At 37.5% G+C, this 22,037-nt stretch overlaps 1 protein-coding gene across 1 annotated transcript in view; it reads right to left on the reverse strand.

Moving 5' to 3' along the window:
* Positions 1–22,037, reverse strand: part of APC (APC, WNT signaling pathway regulator) — a 79,873-nt gene that overhangs the window by 45,440 nt on the left and 12,396 nt on the right. Inside the window, 2 exon segments of the mRNA XM_008628703.2 lie at positions 905–989; positions 18,200–18,352. Coding sequence (XP_008626925.2) covers positions 905–989; positions 18,200–18,334 — 220 coding nt within the window. The 5' untranslated portion in view covers positions 18,335–18,352.

Here is a 22,037-nt window from a genome sequence, read left to right on the forward strand (position 1 = left end):
CTATCTTAATTTCTTACTTCCTGAGCAAATCCATGGGGGTTTTTTATGGAAACATTTTGCACAGAAATGCAGCGAAAATGCTGTGAACAAAAACAATGGATATGGTAGACTTGGAGAACAGCAGTTTTCTGAGCAGATGGCCTAACTGCAATCCCAGCAATCAGAATAGCATCCCCACACAAAGCCTGCCTCTTTCTCAAAGGACTTAAGAAATGGGCAGAGTTTTGCATAAACATCATGTGAATTACTTTGTGGCTCACTTCCTAACAATTTCTTTTCCAGAGATCCTGCAGATGCTTCACCATCATGTAACAGATGACTACTCTGTCCGTCACAGGGCTCTTAAATGTAGACACCCCTATGAAATTTCTGGGTCAGTGGCAGGGATAATGGATGTATACAGGGAGTTAGTGGTCTGGGCTTGCTTGGCACTTCCCATACAACGGGATGATACACATTCCAGCACATGCTTTAGGGAAGGGGGCCATCAATTTACAGCATGACAGAAAAAATTCCAGTAATACAACATGGAGAGGGCAGGACATGTAAACAAGTTTAGAAAATTGGTGGAACTACACCAACATTAACTTATTTTTTTCTGAAGAATGAAATGTGAGTTATATCAAAAGCAATTAATATGAAGTCCTTGAGCAACAGTAACAGAAGTATAAAAGGAGCAGTGGGGTTTGTTCATATGTTTTTGTTGTTTTGTTGTTGTTTTTTGGGGGGGTTTTTTGAGAATGTGTCTTTAAATGTTTAGCAAAAATGCTTTGGCACTGAGACTACGCCTCATCATCATGGTCCACACTGGAAAGAAGATGCAAATGACTTCAAAGATTTTATCCCAAATTAAAAACAACGGAGAAAAAAAATGAACCTACTTAAAACATAATTCTATATTTACCTTTAAGTCGTTCCAGTAAGTCAATTTGTCCAGAAGATGCCATTGCCTCATCTTCAATACTTCCTTGTAGCTGTTTCAGTACCTCCTACAAGAAATTAAGCTTGATTAAGAAATCCTTACAATAATAACCCACAGGGTAAATACATCCTATCTTACCCTAAAGTGCACGCTCATGTAACAGCTGCTGAGGCACTGATGTAAATTATATTTCATGTGAGCAGTGATCAAGTGTCATAATTTTAATTCCCATCAGATATATTCTACAGTGTTTCCCCCAGCACTGTCATGATGTAAAGTATGTGCTACATAGTTCAACCTATCCGGCAGTTCAATCTATTGGAATTCACTCTATTTGGAAGTTCTCCTCAAAGTGAATACCAGGTATTTTGAATTAAGAGACGGATAAATCAGTCAGTCTCGTAAAAATAAATTTTTGAATGAACTAACAGAAAAGTATCTTGAATAGAAGCAATCCCCAGGACTTGTTTTCTTTGAGGCCTTAGCACCACTGTAAACCAGCAAGAAGAATCATGTTATTCTTACTAGAAATGCTACCATTACCATGCCTTGGAGCAAAAGATTAAGGTTTCCTTCACGGCATCTATTATTTGTATTATTACTACCTCTATTACGATCACCACCAGGCCTACAAGAAAGTGGCAGCTGAAGCTTTATGCAGCTGAAGCTTCAAACCCAAGAATACTGCCCTGTCCTATTGAAACTATCTACGATAAAATTACACAGCTGAAGGAACACAGTTCTGATGCACAAAAAAAATTATAGTAAACAATGACTGTTACACTACAGGGTCCTGTAAGCCCCCAGGACCCAAATGCTCAGTGGCTTAAATTCAGGTAGAAAATTAAATGCAAGTTAGTGAAAGTCTTTTCAATATCCTCATGACAGATTTGTCTATAGCAAGAACAAATAAAAAAGACTGGCTACAACACAAAAAGCCCTTACTGGAATTTAAAGTATCATTTTTCATACTGTGGCACAGAAAATATTTTTAGAAGCAACCATAGTCAGGAGATGAAAGCAATTCTGAATAATGGAAGGTACTCCATAATTTTCATACATAGACTCTGCACACAGGATTGTACTTTTGTTCAGACATGAAAACCAATGAATTTTAGACAATTTAAAAAGATGTCCATACCAATGTTTTCATCTTTAAAGAGTCTAGCATACCTTAAAGTCAGTATTGATGGGTTTTGCAACTTACACAGAAGGTACAGAAAAAAGCATTTTTCTCTTTTCAAGAGAAAAAACATGGCATCTACAAAAAGTCAAGATATTCTTTAAGCAGCAGGGTGATGAGCTTTTCTGTACTCAAAGTGTTCTTCCTTGTAATAAAAAAAAAAAGTAGCGTAAAAGAATTTTGAGTACAGAACTGTGCAGAGTTCTGACGAAATAATCTCAAGCCCTAGACTCAGACCAAATGTTAGCAGCCCAGTTGCTGCAGCCTCTGCCATGCTGCTCTGGGAAGAATAATTCTGAGTACAGCCAGCCAAATTTCCAGTTTACTGATGGAGTCAAGGTGTTTGCCCACATTCACGTCTTAGTTTGGACCAGTTTGATGCCAGACTTCCATCTGCCCACACCAGGTGTACCTGGATTCCCACCACAAGTATCTTGGAGCATGAACCAAATTCCTTTTGGATCAAGCCAAGCCAGCAGTTACACACAGGTCTGCTGATGGGCATTCACTCCATGGGATCAGGCTGAAGCTAGTCCAAAGACAAAATACCCTGAAATACATATTGTGTGTGTGCTGGGTCCTCAACACAACTCACCTACAGATCTGCTCCTACTGCACTGCCTGTAAATATCAGCTTTGCCTTTAGGATCAAGTCTGGGGTGATAAAATGTACTCTTGGAGAGATATCTTCCCTGTGCTTGTGCTTTTAAGTACGTTCAAGGACACCCTCATCAGCCATATGGCCCAGCCATCTCTATATATAATATCTGCCTTGTCAGCAAAGGCAGACAAAAAACTGATGTGGTGTTTTTCGAAGAAGGGCTCCTGCATTGTCTGATGCAAGCGCAAATCTGCAGACAGCAGCTTAAAATCTAAAAGGGCAGTGTGGATACATGGAATGGTCCTGAGAGAGTTTTGCAGGCTTACTGGAAACCTGTCAACTCAGATAAATTTAGAAATAACTACTGAATCATTTTTCTCCAAAAACAGCACTGTTTTACAATGTAAGAACCCCAAATCCCACCTCTCCTTCCATTCCCTTTCTAGAAGGCACTCTGTCACACGTGTGGCACATCTGCTGTTTCAGCATGTTCAGGATACTTCTCTATGTAATGAATCTTCCTGCTCCAAGAGCCAATATGAAAAGCTAAGTGGAACTACCATCAACTTTCCCTGCCCTACCAAATTACATGACTGGGGTGTCCAGATAGCAAGGGACTGCTCTTTCTAAATACTGGCAACAGTTAAACATTAGCCTACTGGATCACCTTGCTCAAATTTTCTATTCCAATTCATTAAGTTTTAACTTCTAGTTTTTGTATGATCCCATTTTCCCCCCAACAGCATATGCATTTTTTTCAAGTTACCTTTTCTGTATTTTTTGTATGTTTATTTTCTATAGTGTCATTGCTAAGGCAACAGTGCCATTATGAGGCTATGACATCAACTTCAAACTCCATCACAGCACACTTCAAAATCTAAGCTGACAATTCAACAGGCAGTAAAATTAAGGAGACAAAGGTTAGAGAAGGAGATGCAGCCCCTGGGCCAGGCAGTGGTGGAAAATGAGGCTGTACTACAATGACAGCTTAGGGAATTCACAATTTTACTTGAATAAGGAACAGAGAACTTTTCTACAATAATCCTGGGGGAAACATGGCAAGTTATCTGCTACTGTGCTAATGAAAATTTTTGTTTATTCACTACTTATAATCCAGGATGCAACACTAATGCTGTTTACATGCATACAGTTCTTTGAAAAAGTACTTTTCTGTGTTAAGTTTATACTAAATTTGATATTATGTCCGCTAAAGCATAAAATAGGCTCCAAGGTTCAATTGGTATTTTTAGTTATGCAAATTTAAGTAAGTATACTAGTAGTGGTTTACAGCATTATTCTAAGCAAATTCTTTACTGACTTAGCAGTGATTTACTGAAAAAAACCACAAATATAAGTCTATAAGAAAAGGGTTTTTTCTGTTCTTTGAAAAAATGCAAGTCAAATTATTTTAATCGACCCTTAGTATAACCTAATTTATTTTGTCCTGTGCAGAAGTACAAAAGAATGCTTTTGGAAATGGAGCAGGCCCTATGACTCATCATCATTTAAAAGGGTTTCTGTCTTCACAGTCTCTGGCCTGTGAAGTACTGAAACATTGTCAATTTTTTGTTTGGTTGGTTGGGGTTTTTTTGTTTGGACTCTGTGAATATAATCCTGACATAAAACCTACTTTATGAATAATTAAATAAAAGAAATCAGATCCATCAGTATGTAACTGCACAACTATTGTAAATAAAAGCACTTTAACTAGCAGTACATGCACCCAGCTAAGATGAGCTATTTATCTTGTAAACAAAATGGTTTAAAGGCTGTGAATTTACTCAAGCTGCTAATACAGAAAGGAACCACAGAGGAATAATGCTTACAATGGCAGATTCAAAATCCCACGGAGTTAAGACTTAAAGTGTATTCAGTTTTTGAGAACCCTATGTATAAATATTAATATTTAGGAACATTTCAAAATATGGTATATGTAAAAAGACATTTTGATGACAATTCAAGTATGTTTGGTCTTCTGTAAATACTATTCTCCCCTTCTCCCCCCGCCCCCCCTTTAAACATTAAGCTTCATTACTTGTACTCACTTTTGTCATAGTTACGTGTATTCAGTGAAGGCCAAAATATAAGAAAATCATAATGAAAATTAAATATACGAAATTCCTGGATGCAGCACACCAGATATACTTACAGGCCAGTTATGTTGGTTACCACTCTATTTACAACATGTGAGTATAAAACCACATTTAATCACACAAATACAGAAAGCATTCACAATTTCAGAGAGCAATCCAACATCTGTTAGCACCACACAGAACGGGAATGTGCAGATTGTACTAAGAAATCATGGTTAACCAAGTCAGCATTATTTTAAAATTACAGTATTTCTGACAGCATTTATATTCATGCTTTTAACCTGGTATGCTGAAAACATAACACAAAATTTCTAAATTAAAAATAATTTTTGACCTCCAGTGGAGCTGAATGTTGTTTCAACTATTATTTAGAAGGGCAGAAAAAAGGTAACATATACTAAAAGAATATCACTCAAATTCCACAAAATCATTAAATGTCAGAACCATGGAGGGGACAGACACCAGAATACTATTTTTCTATGTTTTTAGAGATAGTAGAAACTTAAGTTCAAAGTCTTAAATTACCTGATCATAACTATATGAACTTCACAGTGATTTAATTCTGTCATACATGGCACAACATTCACAGGGGCTGAGGGAGTGCTTGGAAGGAGCTCTTTGCTCCTACACATTTTGGTGAATTATGCTACTGCTTAACCAGGCTTGATGGGAGCCCTTCTAATTGCCCCAAGTGTCAAGCACTGCTCTGGCTGCTCAACCCTGTAACCAGGTCCAAATGATAACAGCAACAATGACAGCACTGCTGACTGAGGTGGAACACTGGGGCAACTCAACTTTCAACCTTGAAGAAACAGGAAAGCATTTCTTATGTGAAATGATGTTCACTTTAATTTCCAACAATGTCATTTTCTAAAAGAAAAATATTCACCTGGTGCCACCATGCTCAGGAGCTGTCACTTGCTGTAACCACTTACAGAAGACAGCACCAAATTTTCAGTGCAAGCACACTGTCAGGTCAACTAAAGTTATCTGATTTTATGCTCAGAAATAGGGTTGTCTAAAGTAATGGCATTAACTACATATATCACCAGCTCAATTTCCCCTAAATTCTAAAAAAAAAAGTTAGCAAATATTTTCTGCAATTTTCCAGCCAATTTGGATCCTGGTAGAAATTTTAAAATTGCAAAGATCTAAAAACATTACTTACTGTAAAATCATAAAAAGACACAAAAGCCCAACAATATAATGCCACAGCTGCTTCTTTGCATATTAAATAGATTCACTGATATTTTAAATATCTGCGTTTCGTAGGATGCTAATGACTTTATACCCACACTTTTAGTTCAGGTGAAGTTAAAAAGATGACTGACTGCATTAGTTGTGCATCGCTGAATTATTTCCTAGATTCCCAGAACTTCCCAGAATTCATCACGTGATACAGTTTGTAAGAATCAGTTCAGCTTATGACAATTTCCTCCACTTACACATTAAAATTTATCAAATGATCAATACACATAATTTTCAAAATTACTTCTATTTTTGGAGGATCTAACCATTGTGCTATCCCCTGCATTATCTACCATGCTACCAGTGTTTCAATTCCCTGTGTCACTATCTTGATGTGACAGTCTCCTTTGTGTACCTTAAAAACAACATCAGCTCTTCCCTCCTGAAAGGCTGTAGTGCATGGGGCACCACACAAAACATTCTGCAGACCCAAAATCCAACTAAAAGCAAGCAAATTAATTCAAGACTGAAGATGCTGGCTCACATTAGAGGGGGAAAAAAAATAAAAAAAACATATAAGGTTTCCTGTGATTACTGTTCTCCCTTGCAAGACTTCAAAAGTTCAAGTGCTTACGTGCTGGGAAACGATGTGCTGAAAGTAAATGGAAACCAGGCAGATATTAAAAGGAAAACACTGGATGAATGCACATAGCACGAGTTATAGAAGCTGAGAATTTAGCACCTATTTCACAAATACTAACACAGGCAAGGAATGCTACTGCTGAATCAATGCCTTTCCTCCCTACTTGTTCACCAAACAACGCATTTACTAAAAAAAAAAAAAAATCATTTCACTCTCAGACAAGACCAGCTATTATGTACAGTAAGGCTGTTCATACAGGCAGTTAAATATAGCAAATGTGAAAAAATCAGAAAGCTAGAATGGCTACTCAAAGAACAAAACTAGGTAACACCATATTCTGTCCATTTTTATGACACTTGTGCTGAACAGGATGAATTCAAAGGTAGAAGAGGCTCCCACTGAGAGCAGGGTATATGTGCAAGTGCCTGTATGGCCAACACATTGGAAGAGGACCTGGCTTTTAAAGCGCCAGATAGCCAGCTACTCCTACGTTTTCAACATTCTCCCTTAATAAGCAGATAAAACGTTAAATTTCTATAGCTAGCCGATTCACAGCTAACGTACTAATCTTTTAAAATCTGTATTATTTCAGAATACAAAACACAATCTGGTTACACTGAAAGCAAAACATTTTGGTACCTTGTACTGAAGTGTCTTGGGGTGACTATGATGTGTATCCCCTGTTGCTGCCCCATGCCCAGGAATTAATTTTGTGCTTTTCTGTGCCTTTAAACTGAGCCTGAGAGGGGGGAGGAAAAACTGTGCAAAACTTTTTCAAAGCAGTTTGCAGCTTGTTCAAGGTCACACAGAGATAGCGACTCTTTTTTTTTTCCAACTGCGGCAGGAGAGCGAGAGGGAAGGGAAGCACCCAGCTTGCTTTACTTTCCAGCCAGCTTTCGGCAGTTTTTTTTTTCCTCAGCTCCTTTTCCTTCGGAGATACGAACTTTTGTTTTCCTAGGACTTGGTCTTTTTCCCTTTTTCCCTGCTGGACTGTTTCAATATCAGAATACAACAGGAGGACTTTCCACCAAGGCCTTGGCCCTGGAGGTGGGCCCACCACCCCGTCCCAGCTCCAAGGAGGGGGAGAGAGAGATCTAAGGAAGGACTCTGAAATTTCCCAGGTTTCTCTCAGCAGAGTGGGAGGTTTTATCATTTAGCATTATTATCCCTTTTCCTGTGTGTTTGTTAAATAAATAGTTTTTATCTTTCACTTTCCTTCGAAGAAAATTTTTTTTTCCCAAACCTGGTGGGGGAGGGGTGGTTGTAGGCTGCCTTCTCCCAGGGGATCCCAAACCGGAACATGAATGTAACTGGATTTTGAGCACTGTCTTTTCAGTGCTGTCTGAGGTGTGTATCTCACAATTCTCACTTAATTGTCCCATACTAGCTTGGCTGTCCAAAGACAGTGTTTCTGATGGGGATCACAGCTGTGCAATTTCCAGGAGGTATGTGACCCACTCATACTGAGACCACAGTCATTCAAAGAGACAGTTATCCAGCTGACAGAAGAAGATGGAGTTTTAGTTTACTTTCAATACTGTGAAAAAAAAAAGTATTTTTCAGTAAAAAAAGTTCCATTCTTCCTGCAGAAACAATTTCTATTAAGGAATAACTTTCAAGAGAAGTACTTCACTCGTTACACAACACTAACTGCCCGAAAATACGGATTTAAAACTTCCTTTGTAGAAGTAAATTAGAAAACAACACTATGTTATACAGGTATATATTTTCATCCATACTGGGAGCATTGAGCCTGCTGACTTCGGAAGATTTTTTTGTAGAATAGGTAAAATTGTATTATAGGATGTACAGACCAACTGGCAAAATCAGGATGGCATCATCTGCCTGAAACCTGTCATTTCCTTAATGTTTTAATCTGCAAACCCAAATAAAATGCATTTTTAGTCTTCATTTGTTGCATGGGGTTGGTTTGTTTGTTTTCTTATTATGTGTGGGTTTTTTGTTGTTGTTCTTGTTTTTTGTTTTGTTTTGGAGGTTGCTTGTTTTGTTTGTTGTTGTTGTTGTTGTTTTTGGATATTTTGTTTGGTTTGGGTTTTTTTAAGTCTAAAAATGAGAAAGAGTAAAAATAAACTCAGTTGCGCAAATTACTAAGGGTTTCTTTTGTAGTTCATTTCAAACACAAAGTTTGTTCTTGATAAAAGCAAAGAACAGATCTGGTGGTCAAATTCACTGCAGCTGATACAAACACAAATTGCAAATAAATTGTATTAATTTATGCTTTTGATTCATTGATTCCCTCATATAGCTTCCTTCTCCAAAGCACTGAACTTATTACACAAACTCCTCATTTGTTACTGCATCTTTAGCTGCTCTTCAAAGCACTTCCAAATCCTTCTACCTTTCCCTTTAATGATGGCTGGAATTTATGTTCCTGCTTCATGCTCTTCAAAAGGGAACAACAAAATTCAGTGAAGTATCAGACAAATCAAGACAAAGCACCTCCTGTGTACCAGACAGTGTATGGATCAAAACATGTTTTTAAAAAGCTGTAAGTTTAGAGAAGAAAAACAAGCTCCGTTAAGACAGCAGAGCCTGCAATACCATATAAACAACTCCTAAGAGCCAGGAGTACAAAAGTGTTAAAAAAACCCAAACCCCCCAACTTTGGCCACATCAGCCAGAATGCTGAAAAATCAGTCAGACAAAATGAAGTTGACTCATTAGAGTTGGCTGGAAGCTGCATGGAAACAATGCCAGGACAAGGACAGATTCAACAACAGGCACCACTTTCTGAGGTACACTCCTTGCATAGCAATGAGCAAATGAAGAGCGTGCTAGAAGGTTCTCATCACTTGGTGACAAAAAGGCCAATTAAGGAGGGAAAATTTATGTTCAACTGCTTCAAGTAGGAAGTGAAAAAAAGAAGTTTATTTCACTACAGCCTGTATCCAGGTAAACAGGATTCGTCTCTGTAAAGCTGCAAGCCAGGCATGCACAGACAGAACTAGGATGATAGGAAACAAATAAATGCCAGAACTGAAGGAGGCAGTAGAAGTGATAATGTGTCTGCAATCTCAGAGCAGCATAGTACTGACATCACAGGATGATCACAGAATCATTGAATCACTTAGGCTGGGAAAAATCTTAAACCCACCATTGGGTTAGTCCTACACTAAACCATGTCCCTCAATGCCACATCTACACGTCCTTTAAATACCTCCAGGGACGGTGACTCCACCACTGCCCTTGGCAGCCTGTTCCTGGGCTTGACAACTCCTCCAGTGAAGAAATTTTCCATAATGTCCAATCTAAACCTCCCCAGTACTTGAGGCCATTTCCTCTTAGCCTGTTGCTTGTTATTTGGGAGAAGGGACCCACCCCCAGCTTGCTGCAACCTCCTGTGAGGAAATTGTAGAGAGTGAGAAGGTCCCACATTGAGCCTCGTTTTTTCCAGGCTGAGATCCCCCAGCTTCCTCAGCTGCTCCTCGTATGACCTGTGCTCTAGGCAAGAACCAAGAACAGAATCAAGAGCAAACACCATCCTTAACACTGAGACAGACCAAACATCTTGCCAAACCAACCTCCCTCCTCTCCATCAGCAGAAACCTAGTGAGGATACATGAACTGAACCTACTGTTCATTTCTCTTGCATGTCCTCTCCCCAGCTTCCCTCTGGCCTTGACTTGCAGACTTCCTGAAACTGTATCTCCAGTGTTCCTACCTCCCATGGCAAACATGATACGAAACAAGCTTTGTTTTGTTTGTTTTCCACTAGCTATCTCACGATGTTATTTGATGTCCTTAAATCTGGTATTCAGGAAAACGATTAATTCTCTAATAACTCTCCTCATGACACTTACAATCTTTTATTAGAGCTCAACAATCTTCTTCCCATCCTGTCCCTCTCTTTTTCCCATCTCTTCACCTGAAAAGTTACATTTTATTAAATCACAGCACTTAAGGAAGATTTTCAGATCACTTAAATCTTTTTGGCACCTAATGTGAATTCTACTAGGTCCTTCCTGAGGAAGTTCATCAGAACAGAACACAATACACGTTTTCTGGATCAGCACGTGTCCATGCTGACACAATTATAACTGTTTTGTTTCCCTCTTTATGCCCAGTAATTCCCAATATCAGACTAACTTTGAGGAACCAAACTAAGCACTAATCTGACACTACATGGAATTTTATTTTTCAGGTATTTAGAGTATCTCTAATACCTCTTTCTACGCTGTTGCCATATTAATTCAGACTTCATGGTGTACATAAAGTTAAGGCTATTTTCTAGAAGTCATGATTCTTCTGCTCTTTGGAACATGGAGTTTTATTTGCCATGTATTCAATTCACTCACTCAATACCACAAGATTCTTCTGCAACTATTCACATTCCTCTGTTCATTTTTACCACCATGAAAAGCATCAGTCAAACTCTTGTACCTCCCTCTTTTTTTCCAAATGACTTAAAAATACGTTGAAAAGAAATACAGGTAATGGCAGAAATCTCACTAGGATACTATGGGTTTACTAAAGAAAAAGAAAGACTATTTATTTTGCCCTTCATTTGCTACCTTTAAGTTGAATAATCATTAAAGAACCAAGAACCCTCTTAAATCAACTTGGGCTCTTCAAGAGGCTTTATTGAGGGACATTATTGAACTCATTTTAGGAAAACAAGCAGAGTCCCCAGTGCCAAAACTGCTTACTTCCTACTCAGCAATTCCCCCAGAGAATTCTTATTTGTGACCTACATTTCTCCCTAAAAAAGAAAGGTTAACTCTTTACCCACAAGTAAGTCCATTCTTTACTGTGGTTTCTGGTATGTCCATTACAAATTCAAATTTGCAGGTCAGTAGATCAGCAGCTTTTCCTGAATTTTTTTTTCTTAAAAAGTAACACAGTCTCACACCTGCCATCTTGTGCAATTTGCATGATGAGATGCTGAGGCCATTTCAAAATGAATCTTGATCACAAAATCTTGATCTTTTTCTGACAATCACAACTGGTTGTTTATAACCAGCAGGCCTTAAACATGTAAAGAATCCTAAAGAGAAGCAATACAGGTGTCTGCCTCGTGGAAGAGCAAAAAAAGTATGTCACTGGACTTTCTTCAGTTTGAATTCTGTAATTTGACAGCGTATCATTACATCCAGCAGACACCAAATAAAGGACAACGCCTAAGGAAGCAAGTGGAAGAGTGCTGGTGAAGAATCTCAGAGTCCAGGGGGAATCTAACAGATCTCCAACTAAGAGATCTCTCTCCAGCAGAAACGCTGACACAGTGTGGAATATACGGAAGAGAAACTTTGACTATGAAGCAAAATTTGCAGAATTGCTGCAAGTAGAGAACTTCCCACTGAGGAACCACATGATTCAAGAAAAGACAAGATATTACTGGCTGACAAACTAACAAAGACTTTTGTCAGAAGGGAAATAATTTGCATGACCACTATTTAAAGTATAGTGGTCTAAAGATCACTCAAGCAAATGACTTCTCTTCCTTCGGCTGTAGTTTGCTTTCTTTAAAGCCAGATGGGTCACACCTCAACTTTCCCAACTGCTTAAGAGAAGGTGAAAAAGGTCATAACTTACAACCAACAGTTCAGAGATTTCATAATCAGGTTGCTTTTGAACACTTGGGTAAATATAATTTGTTTCTGATATGTCACTGTATGTGTTTTACCCCTTTATTCACTAAGTTTTATTGTTGATACTTAAAATTTAGAGACAGGGCCACTGAGATGTTCTCAGTATAGTAGGGAAATACCTTCAAGTTCTGTATGACCAGTTGCTGTGGAGATACCACAACACTCGTTTTAGTCCATGAAGCAACTATAATCCACTATGTTATATCTGACTTGACCTCTCAGCAGCAATAACAACATACCAGATAACTCAGATCACTCAGAAATCAGATTCTGGAATCTAGTTCTGGAAATAACGCTAATACTCTAACGTGCAACAGGATACAACAAGAAATGTGTATTGCACTACATTCAAAATTCAAATGAAACACCAAGTTATCCTGTAGTTTAGTTACTATGTGTAGCCTACTCACTAATAGCAATTCCAGATCAAGTATATCTATTTTAGCATACTTTAACATTCTCTTCTGACTGGTTTGCTTTCATAGTTAACTTAATTTTTCAGCTGTGTTTTTCTATATATGCCTTGGTGAAACATTTCACTGTATGTGATGCCAACCAAAAATCTTTTCTCTGAAGATAAAACGAAAAAAGGAAAAGGCAGGATGCAGCTAGAAACACTCTCCTTTTACACAGAGATGGAAAAGTGATGTTATCTGACACAGTAAGTATCCCCAGCAAAATGCATAATTGCTGGTACCTTAGAAGAAAAACTGTTGTTAGATTTCAGAAGATGCTATTGCAAACCTGGATATCTCTCAAATGTATTCATCTACCACCTGCTTGAGGAAGCACACACATAGACAGATGCACACTGCATGTGTATATAGCACATGACAATATGTTAACCTGTGTGTATCAGAGGTCTCTGTGAATATGTTGGGCTTCAAATTCTAATTTGCAAGCACGTGGCTTACCACAATACATTGAGCCAAAAATTGCTGTGCCAATTAGAGTATCTCCAACACCTTTTACGGCTTACCACAAAGATCAATAAACACTGATGATCAGAGACAGCTCATCAGAACAAAGCAGGTTTTCAAGGTTAAATACCAAAAAGTGGTGGCTAAGCAGACTGTAAGGCCATGAAGTGTGGTTTGTCAATTTAAAAGAAAATGAGATCACCTGCTTACCTGATCAGGGAGACATCTGATAAGAGCAGTTACTCATTCCTAAAGAGAGAATTGCTCAGGAGACATTTAAAAGGAAATATTGAAATTTAGTCAAGGGGGATAACGGGTACAAATGGTACCTGAAATCTAACTCCTAAAAAGGCTGTGATTAAGCCATGAGTATACCTGATGTAAAGGATCAGCACTTAAAAAAAAAATTTTCTTTAACTCTTATGACTTACAGATCACAAAGTGCAACTTCCATGTCAAAACACTGCAAGACAGTTAAGTTAGTTTCTGGAACATTCTGAACATCAATCTTCTGTTTATACAGACAAACATAGGCTAACAAGCTCCAATCTGCAAACAGCACGTTTTTCAGAGTCCCTTCCTCATTTTAAAATGAGACAAACAAGCTACTGTAGCTGATAAGTTGCTAACTTGCCGGTCAATCTGCTATTCCTGATAAGGATTTGTATATTCATCCTTTCCAATAGTCAAAAAAAGATATAATGGGAAGTTGAATTTGCAGATAAAATAAAATGCAATTTAATCATATTTAGTTATAAAAGTACACTTTAGTTCTAATATGATGTAAACTTTCTCACAATTTCTACAAAGCCATCATGACAGAAACGAGATGAAAACTGGGCACCATGGCATCTTCTTTAGCATAGTTTTTACCTTTAATTCTGGTAATTTGAGTATGAATTCATCATCACAAAGTATGTACACCACTGCAATAAATCTGGGATATTATATGCTAGAGACTTAATATTCCTTTTGCTACCACATTAAATTACCATAGCTTGATATTTTAGAAACGCATTCAAAATAAAAATCCTCAAAATAAAATATCTTCATTCTTGCTTTTTTATTTAGTGAAAATATTTTTCAATCCAACATAATAGCATAACAAGTTTTATTGCCCTGCTATCTAATTAGCAGAAGAAACTCACAAACACCATCAATGTCAAAAATAAATCACACTCTGGATCTGCAATGGATGTGATAGTAATGAGCTCTCTAGGACTTTGTCTTTTAAACATTAATTCCTTCAAACACACAAACCAAATAAAAACAAATAAAACCCGCAGAAAATTATTAAAACTAAAACGTTTATATGAAGAAAATCATCTGCCAAAACACCACCCTCCACAACACATGAATGAACAGCTCATGATTTTCTGGTAAGAATTTAACCGTTACTGTGTTTCTTTGGTGTGTATTTATCTGGTTAGAACACATCTCAAAAAAATCAAGAAATCTGAATCACTTCTAGTGACAGTCTTCCTATTTTATTTTTGAAACATGTGGACACAGTACAGAAGACATTGAATAAACTGAAAAGTCATATGTAGAATAAAATTTTAAGTGCACTTTATAAAAATAGAAGAGACAATGTTTTGCTCACAGAGCATCACATATACTAAAAATGGCTTTCTTACACAAGATATCATGAATTACTGATTTACTATAAAATCAAAGCACTCAAACAGTGGGTGTGGAAATGAAGCATGATGTCACTCTTATGCTAGCTACTTCTAGAGTTCTGGAGTTTAAGTTAAGCATACCTGTTTCCCCCATATTTTATATGGGGAAAAATGCTGATACTAATTAGCTATGAGCAAGAACCAGGCAGGAAAGTCTCACAAAGTCTTCCACAAATGCGGGAGACATGTAAGTATATGCACAAAGTAGTATGGCTGACATTGGATTACTTTTTGTCTCTTCATGAATTTTACAGGTTTTGAATTCTGATAAAACTGTTCATAGTTTTCTAAATTTGTCCATAGTCTGTGGTTTATGCAATTACTCTTACATCTAGACACTGACACCATTTTTTTTATTTATGAGCCAACATTGTTATTTCATCGATCATCAAACAGCGTATTTGTTGACTTAAAGAGAACATTTTATCATACCAAACTGCTGTATTTCATCTGACAGCAAGCCAATAAAAACAAATGAATTTCCCAAGTTAGTCATAGTACTCTGAGGGATTTCTTTTGTTTGAACAGTTAATCCCTAGGACAACACAAATTAAAAAACAAAGTGGAGATTGTTTTACTAATCATTTTGGCACCCCCCTTTATCACATTTCTCTTTGTTTATCCATCGTGTTGTTTTCTGGTCAGTAAACGGAGTCTTCACTTTTAAGTAAGAGATTTAGCTTTAAACAGGAAGCAGTCAGACCTTGTTCTTATATAGGTCAGTATTAGTTTATAATAAATACATGTGCAAGATGAGCTCATGTCAAGGTTTTAATTCCCATATGATTACCTTACAATTCTGAAATGAAGGGATTATAAAGATGGGGCATACTTACACAACGTTTTAACACTACTACTTCCAAAATCAAGTCCTTTAAATATTGTCTTTAAAATGCCCTTCCTAACTACTCCCCTCTACAGCTGATTACAGAATATAAGAAAATGAGGAGACAGGCAGAGCAGCAGTCCAAAGAATCACTGTGAGATGTCCCTGCACTGGGCCACAGACCAAAATTCACATTGCAAGAGCAGTGATGTTTGCCATGGAACCCACAGCTTGTTTTCCCCACTGCTTCTCCCCTTCTTCTGCTAATATTTAGGATTTTACTGGGCAAGACGGGTTACAATGGCTCTGTGACACTTCTGTGCTCCCAAAGGATCATTTTTTCCAAGACATTCAGGAAATCTTTGACTGCATATATATGGTAGCCAAAGGGCTTTCAAACTTGACTGCTCTGGCTCTGCTAATGACTTTGCTTGTAATTATCCCTAACTATGGCACTGGGACCATACAAAACATGCAGTTTCGTTTAGTGCAGCAAAGCCAGCACACACTTTCTCCAAAAGCCTGCGAAACTAAAATTATCTCCCAATTTAAGAGAATCCTGCAATGATCCCCATCAAACTTCACCCACAGACTCCAATCCGACCCCAGGATCATTCCCATACCATCCTTCAGGTTTGACTCAAATTAAAACTATGTTGTGATACTTTCCAAAGAAAAGGGTCTGAAACAAACAAGGGAATGACATGACTTTGTGGTTCAGGTGCAGGTGCAAATACACCTGAGGAATCAATGATTTCCAATAGAATGTGAATTAAACAACAAAAACCATCAAATTAATCTGAACAATCTCTTCTCCATCCATCCCCCAAAGTGAAACATACTGAGTTTGATATTTGAGGTGGAGGTTTTTCTGGGTTACATTCCTTAAATCTAGAAGGGAACTTGGGACAGAAAAAAAATGAGACCTCTACTCTGGGCATGTTCATAATCACAGAGGAGTGCAATGGAGCCACTTTCTGTTCGGTAGTTTGCCAGATTTAAAGTAAGAACACAAAGCCATTCCACACCCCAAATTAATGCCCTAGAGACCAGCTTGTACACCTGGACTGTCTCTAGGTCACTGGAAATTTAATTATCTACACAAAAGCTAGAAAAACCTCCACCAAACGACCAAAAACCAAAACACTTGTATGTGGATGAAGAAGATAAAAGAAGACATTTTTACTCTTTTATTGTAAAACTAGCAGGAAGATCATCTGTCCGGTTCTTCCCTTCCTTATTTAAGACTGCAATGACAGGCAGTGGAGGGAGTTACTGACAAATTTGTTGCAATATTTTCTTAAGAAAAATAATATAAATGACAGAATTAGTTTAAAGACACATAACTCAGCAAACAAGCATTTTTTCTGCAGCTGCTAATGACAACAACCATTTCAAGTAGCTGGTGTAAAGGACTATAATTTCCTTTTAATTTGGATAGCAAAGCCATTTACATTTTACACTGCAACGTAAGGACTAAAAATATCTGAAAAATCTGTGCTTTTTTTCAAATGTTGTAACTAGTGTTTCCAAAAGCAGAATTTTTCTTCTTATAGTGAATATACAGTCTACATGCTGGAGGAGAAGAAAATTCAGTTCAAATATTTTTAATTGCTATATTAATCACATTACTGTATTTTAAAAGTTAAAGACTGGTTGTAAAGGAATAGTAAGTCTGTGATATGAAGATCGGGAAGCAAGTAGATGGAGAAAATAATGTTGCTTAATATTTAGAATATGCCTACCCTGTACAGGAGTATACACAGAAATACCAACAATTTCTGAGCTCTTCTAACTGAGGTACCAAAAGCAGACTGGTTTTGCTGCCTGCTAGCAAAAAGCAGCAGGATTTGTCAGCTTAGGAAGAGCACCACATTAATGCAGCTCTAAGGCTTGCAAAATTCTGCCTTCTTCTGCCAGTATCACGGATCAGACAGATACAGATGATGGTGTATCTTCCTACTGATTAAAATCCATCTAAATTCCACTTGAGCCTAGTGTTTGCTCTTAGACAGGTGGCTCTGAAGGCCTACACTTAGCCAACAAACACCAGCAGGACAGATCTGGGTGAAATTTTTAAGTATTAATTTAAGCTTTGGGAGAGATTGGAGAACTTGTGGTCTTACGTTAAAAGGAACTTCTGTTGAGATCTTAAATACTGTAATTATAGCAAACCCTCAAATTTTTAAAATTACCTGAAAACACTGAAAAACTCCAGTGTTTCCCATGTTTTCAAGAGGTGAACAATACTTGCTTTGTCAACCTGTGTCAACACTCTGGACTTCCTGCTGGGAAGTACAGCTGTGCTAAAATGGTAAGGCTTATCACAGCACACTGGGAGCTGTTTCTAGAAAACAGTTTTGAAATTAAAAAATAATAATAAATAAATATAGCTGATAGTTTTTCCCTTACATGGCCTGGAAAAGGACTTCCATAGGAGTCTAAAAGTACACAAAATTCACTCAGCAATTCCCAGTCCATGACACAAAGGGCAGTGACAGAAACCCCACACAGGCACAGAGCTTGCAATACCTTCATATTGGACGCCTCGGTTTCCAGTTTTGTGAGGTGATTTGAGTTATCCTCTAGCTCTTGCCGAAGGTTGGAGTTCTCCATCTTTAATGCCTCAACTTGCTTTAACAATTGATCATATGAAGCTGCGGCCATCCTGGGCTACCCTCAGCCCTTAAAAAAGTAAGAGAAAATATTAAATTTAAGCATTTCAGAAAAAAACCTTTCACTACCCCAATGTATCTAACCACAAAATCATCTCTTTCTCCCATTTACCACATGACTTTCTAAACATTTAATTTAAATCCATTAAACCAAACTGTTAATGCCTAGAACTAATGCCAATTCAAGACTTTTTTCCTGTGGGCCTCCATTTGATGTGCATGATTAAGAGAAGGAAAAAAGTTCATTGTCAATTGCATCAGATATTAGGAAGCTAGAATACACAGAAGAAAATCACTGCATCATACAAAAGCATCCTTATACTGGCACTACAGTTTCAACATGGAGAAATTGCAGCTAATAGACCATATATAGAATTTTTATACAGACAACAAGCATCTTCACACATATTGAAAAGACGCTGACTACCTACTTATTTTAGGAAACAACTCATAGTCACAGATGTTCAATGTTCCTAGGAACAGCACACACTCTGAAGGAGATGCTATATGAAAGGAAAGCAGTAAATACTGGGGAATTTTAACTGAAAAAAACTCCTTACCATCAAATGTAGTAAATATGTAGATATTTTTTTAAAAGTATCCTTCAAGGCACAAGATTAAAACAAATTTCTTTCACATGAAGTAGTCATACTGCACCATGGAATTTAAAGATGAAAAGCTACTCTTGATATCAAGGGATCCCATACTGCTTTCAGTAAAACAGTAACACAGTCCCAGAATGCCATCACAACTACTCAGCCATTATAAAGGAGAAAGAAACAAATACTTCGATTTCAATTATAAAACACAAATTGTTCCCCACCTTCCAAACCAAAAGCCAGCAGAGTTGTTCACCTAACAATGTAAGTTAACTAAAACATGGCTAATGAATATTTGCAACTCTTTAGAACTAACGCTATCAATTTTGATTTCATCAGCCATTCCAGAGAATAAAAGGAAGCCTAGCACTTCACATAACACAAGCTATCCCTTCCAATGTCACTGGAGACACTTCGTAAGTATATGGCCTCTAACTTAGAGGAAAAAGAAAATTTAAAACTTACAGGGCAACATTCCCTTTCATTACTGCAGTTACTTTGGAAAAGAAGAAACAATTAAAAGCTCTTATTTAGCATTTCCATTGTAACCTCTGACCAAACCTTTGTCCTTACTGCTTGTGTAATCCGTTATAAAATCAAGTTTCCTCTTCCTGATGAAACTCAATTGAATTATCCAGTCTACTAAAAATTAGGTTAAATTATTAAAAAATGTTGTTGTTCCTCAGTACAAATTTTGAAAATTGTGTTTAACCTTTCTAAATTTAAACCAAACAAAATGTAAAGAAGAGTGTACACCACTGAAGACAGGAACAATAACAAAAGCTGTAGTGCATTTGATATGACTGGTTTATTTCCTTTCCAAGCACCTGTCACCATCAAAGACAGGAGAAGGAAGACACCTGGCACTCATGAAACTGTGACTTCCATGAGCAAAAAGAATCTGTAATATTTCTTTTTCAAAATTTGGTCATGCTTTATTGAAGACCTTGTTTTTAGAGAAATAAAGGCAATCTGAAATAACTACTCTACAATGTGAATTCTGGGGTATCAATCAGGCTGTTTCTCCTAAAAGGTTGAGTCTAGTCAAGGAGAGTTGTAGCAAAAACAAAACACACAAACAAACACCAAAAAATCAGTAAGGGCAGACTGCTTCTGTTACATTTCACGTATGCTTTTATCTAATAAGTAACAATTTCCATTACTATTAAGAAAATTAACAGCTATAGTTCACATTTCAGAACAGACTGCATGCACAAGCCCAAGGAAAGAAACACAGAAGTTAAGAAGAATGGAAACTTCTTCCCATTAGTTGCCATGAATTAGGACTATATTGTAACACTGGTAGAATGTGTTGTTTTTACTGAAGTATATCATACATTTATTCATCTACATGTGATTTACAGAAGCTGCTCTGTGCCATGTAGGACATGCATTTTGTTTCTTGATAGAGTACCTTTTTCTCCCATTGCTATAATTCATTATTAATATGAAAGGACAGGTAATGACAAAAAAAGTATCCAGTTTTTCCATTTCCTGTTCATTTTTAGGAATTCTAATTTACAGATTTGAAATTTAGATCAATCAGCCCCATGAACAAGATGTACACACACAACAAAGGAAATGGAGAAAAATGGATGAGGAGGAGCTATGGTACAAAGACATAAACTGCATAGCTCTGGTATTTTATATGCAAAACATATTTTTGCTAAATGATTAAGGATCCTGAAGGGGAGATTTAGTTTGCCTTTCCACCCTTCTGATCTAGGTTCCTCAGCTTCCTTTATTCTTATAACATGAAAGTACGACATCACCACTAAGAGACAATATTCTACCTCAGACTAGAAGTCACTTCCTGATTTATTCAAATGTCAAGCTTTGTGGATTTTCAGATAAAAAAGAAATTAGTTAGCTGATCACCACAACCTGAGTAACCCAAAACATTTTTTTTTCTGCTAAATAGATGCCCAAAGGAGAAATAAGCAACAGCGTCACCACAGCTGATATAGAGATTAACAGAAAAACTGTACATGGGTAAGGAGCAGTTCAAAGACATCAAGATGACACAGGGCAGTGCTGAAAGCCCAATTATTGGGCTGGAGGCAGGCTGTCAGCAAAATTCCCCCAAAACTAGACTGTGACGGGCATTTTTAAATGTTTTGTTACTGACTCTGGCACAAGAAGTAGCATCAAAACTTGCTCCCATAAATTCAAGAGGTTGCACAAGGTCAGAGGACTCGATGTCATACACAATGAATTCGATGAACTGAGAAATAAAGCAGCAGAAACAGGATGGAATTAAAGAGCATAGCGACATAGGGTCACTCGCATAGGAATGTCAACCTGGAGCAGTGAAGCCTCTCAGCAGCGAGCCTGCAGGGCACTGTGTGCTGCCAATGACACTGGCACAAGGAGACCAAACACAATCCCCAGAGTTATCAAATCATTTTACAAAGACATGGGTAAGAAAAGTGAATTCAAGTGGGTGCAGAGAAAGATGCAAAGTGATCAGGGGATGAGAGAGTATCTCAGAAGAGATTAGACAAGCACACCTTGGCTGCCTCAGCACATCGAAGACTGGAATGACACAGCTATACTAAAGAGCAGAAAACACTGAAGAGGGAGAATAATAGATATGTTAAAACACAATACTGACACAGAACAAATGGATGCAAATCGGTCATTTATCAACCTAGGCTGGCAACATCAACTAGAACTTGTAGTTCAGAGGGATCCTTGCCAAGCATACTACACAAGAAGGAGCCAGACTTCATGGCTCAAGACATCTAATCTTGTATTCCTAAACTTCAATACAGACAAATGCTGCACTTATTTTTGGCACCTTCAAGATATTTGTTTCTTCTTCTTCTGAAATAATGAAATGCCGAAGTATTTCACAAAAGACACCATTAATTAGTTTTAAAATGCGGGAAACTGACACAGGTAATATATGACCATGAAGCAGCTTAGGCTTTCTGATGCTGAACACTGTGTCATCTCTCAGGCACGTGACTTGAAGAGTGAAATCACAGGGCTCCATTACACATAAGTGGTTCCATGTATGAGATAAACCCCTCACAATTAAAATCTGTTTCTCTTCTGAAAGTACATTTATACCAACTGCTTGAAACTAGACAG

The sequence above is a fragment of the Corvus brachyrhynchos genome, unplaced genomic scaffold, assembly GCF_000691975.1.
Source record: "Corvus brachyrhynchos isolate BGI_N302 unplaced genomic scaffold, ASM69197v1 scaffold232, whole genome shotgun sequence".
NCBI classification, from domain to species: domain Eukaryota; kingdom Metazoa; phylum Chordata; class Aves; order Passeriformes; family Corvidae; genus Corvus; species Corvus brachyrhynchos.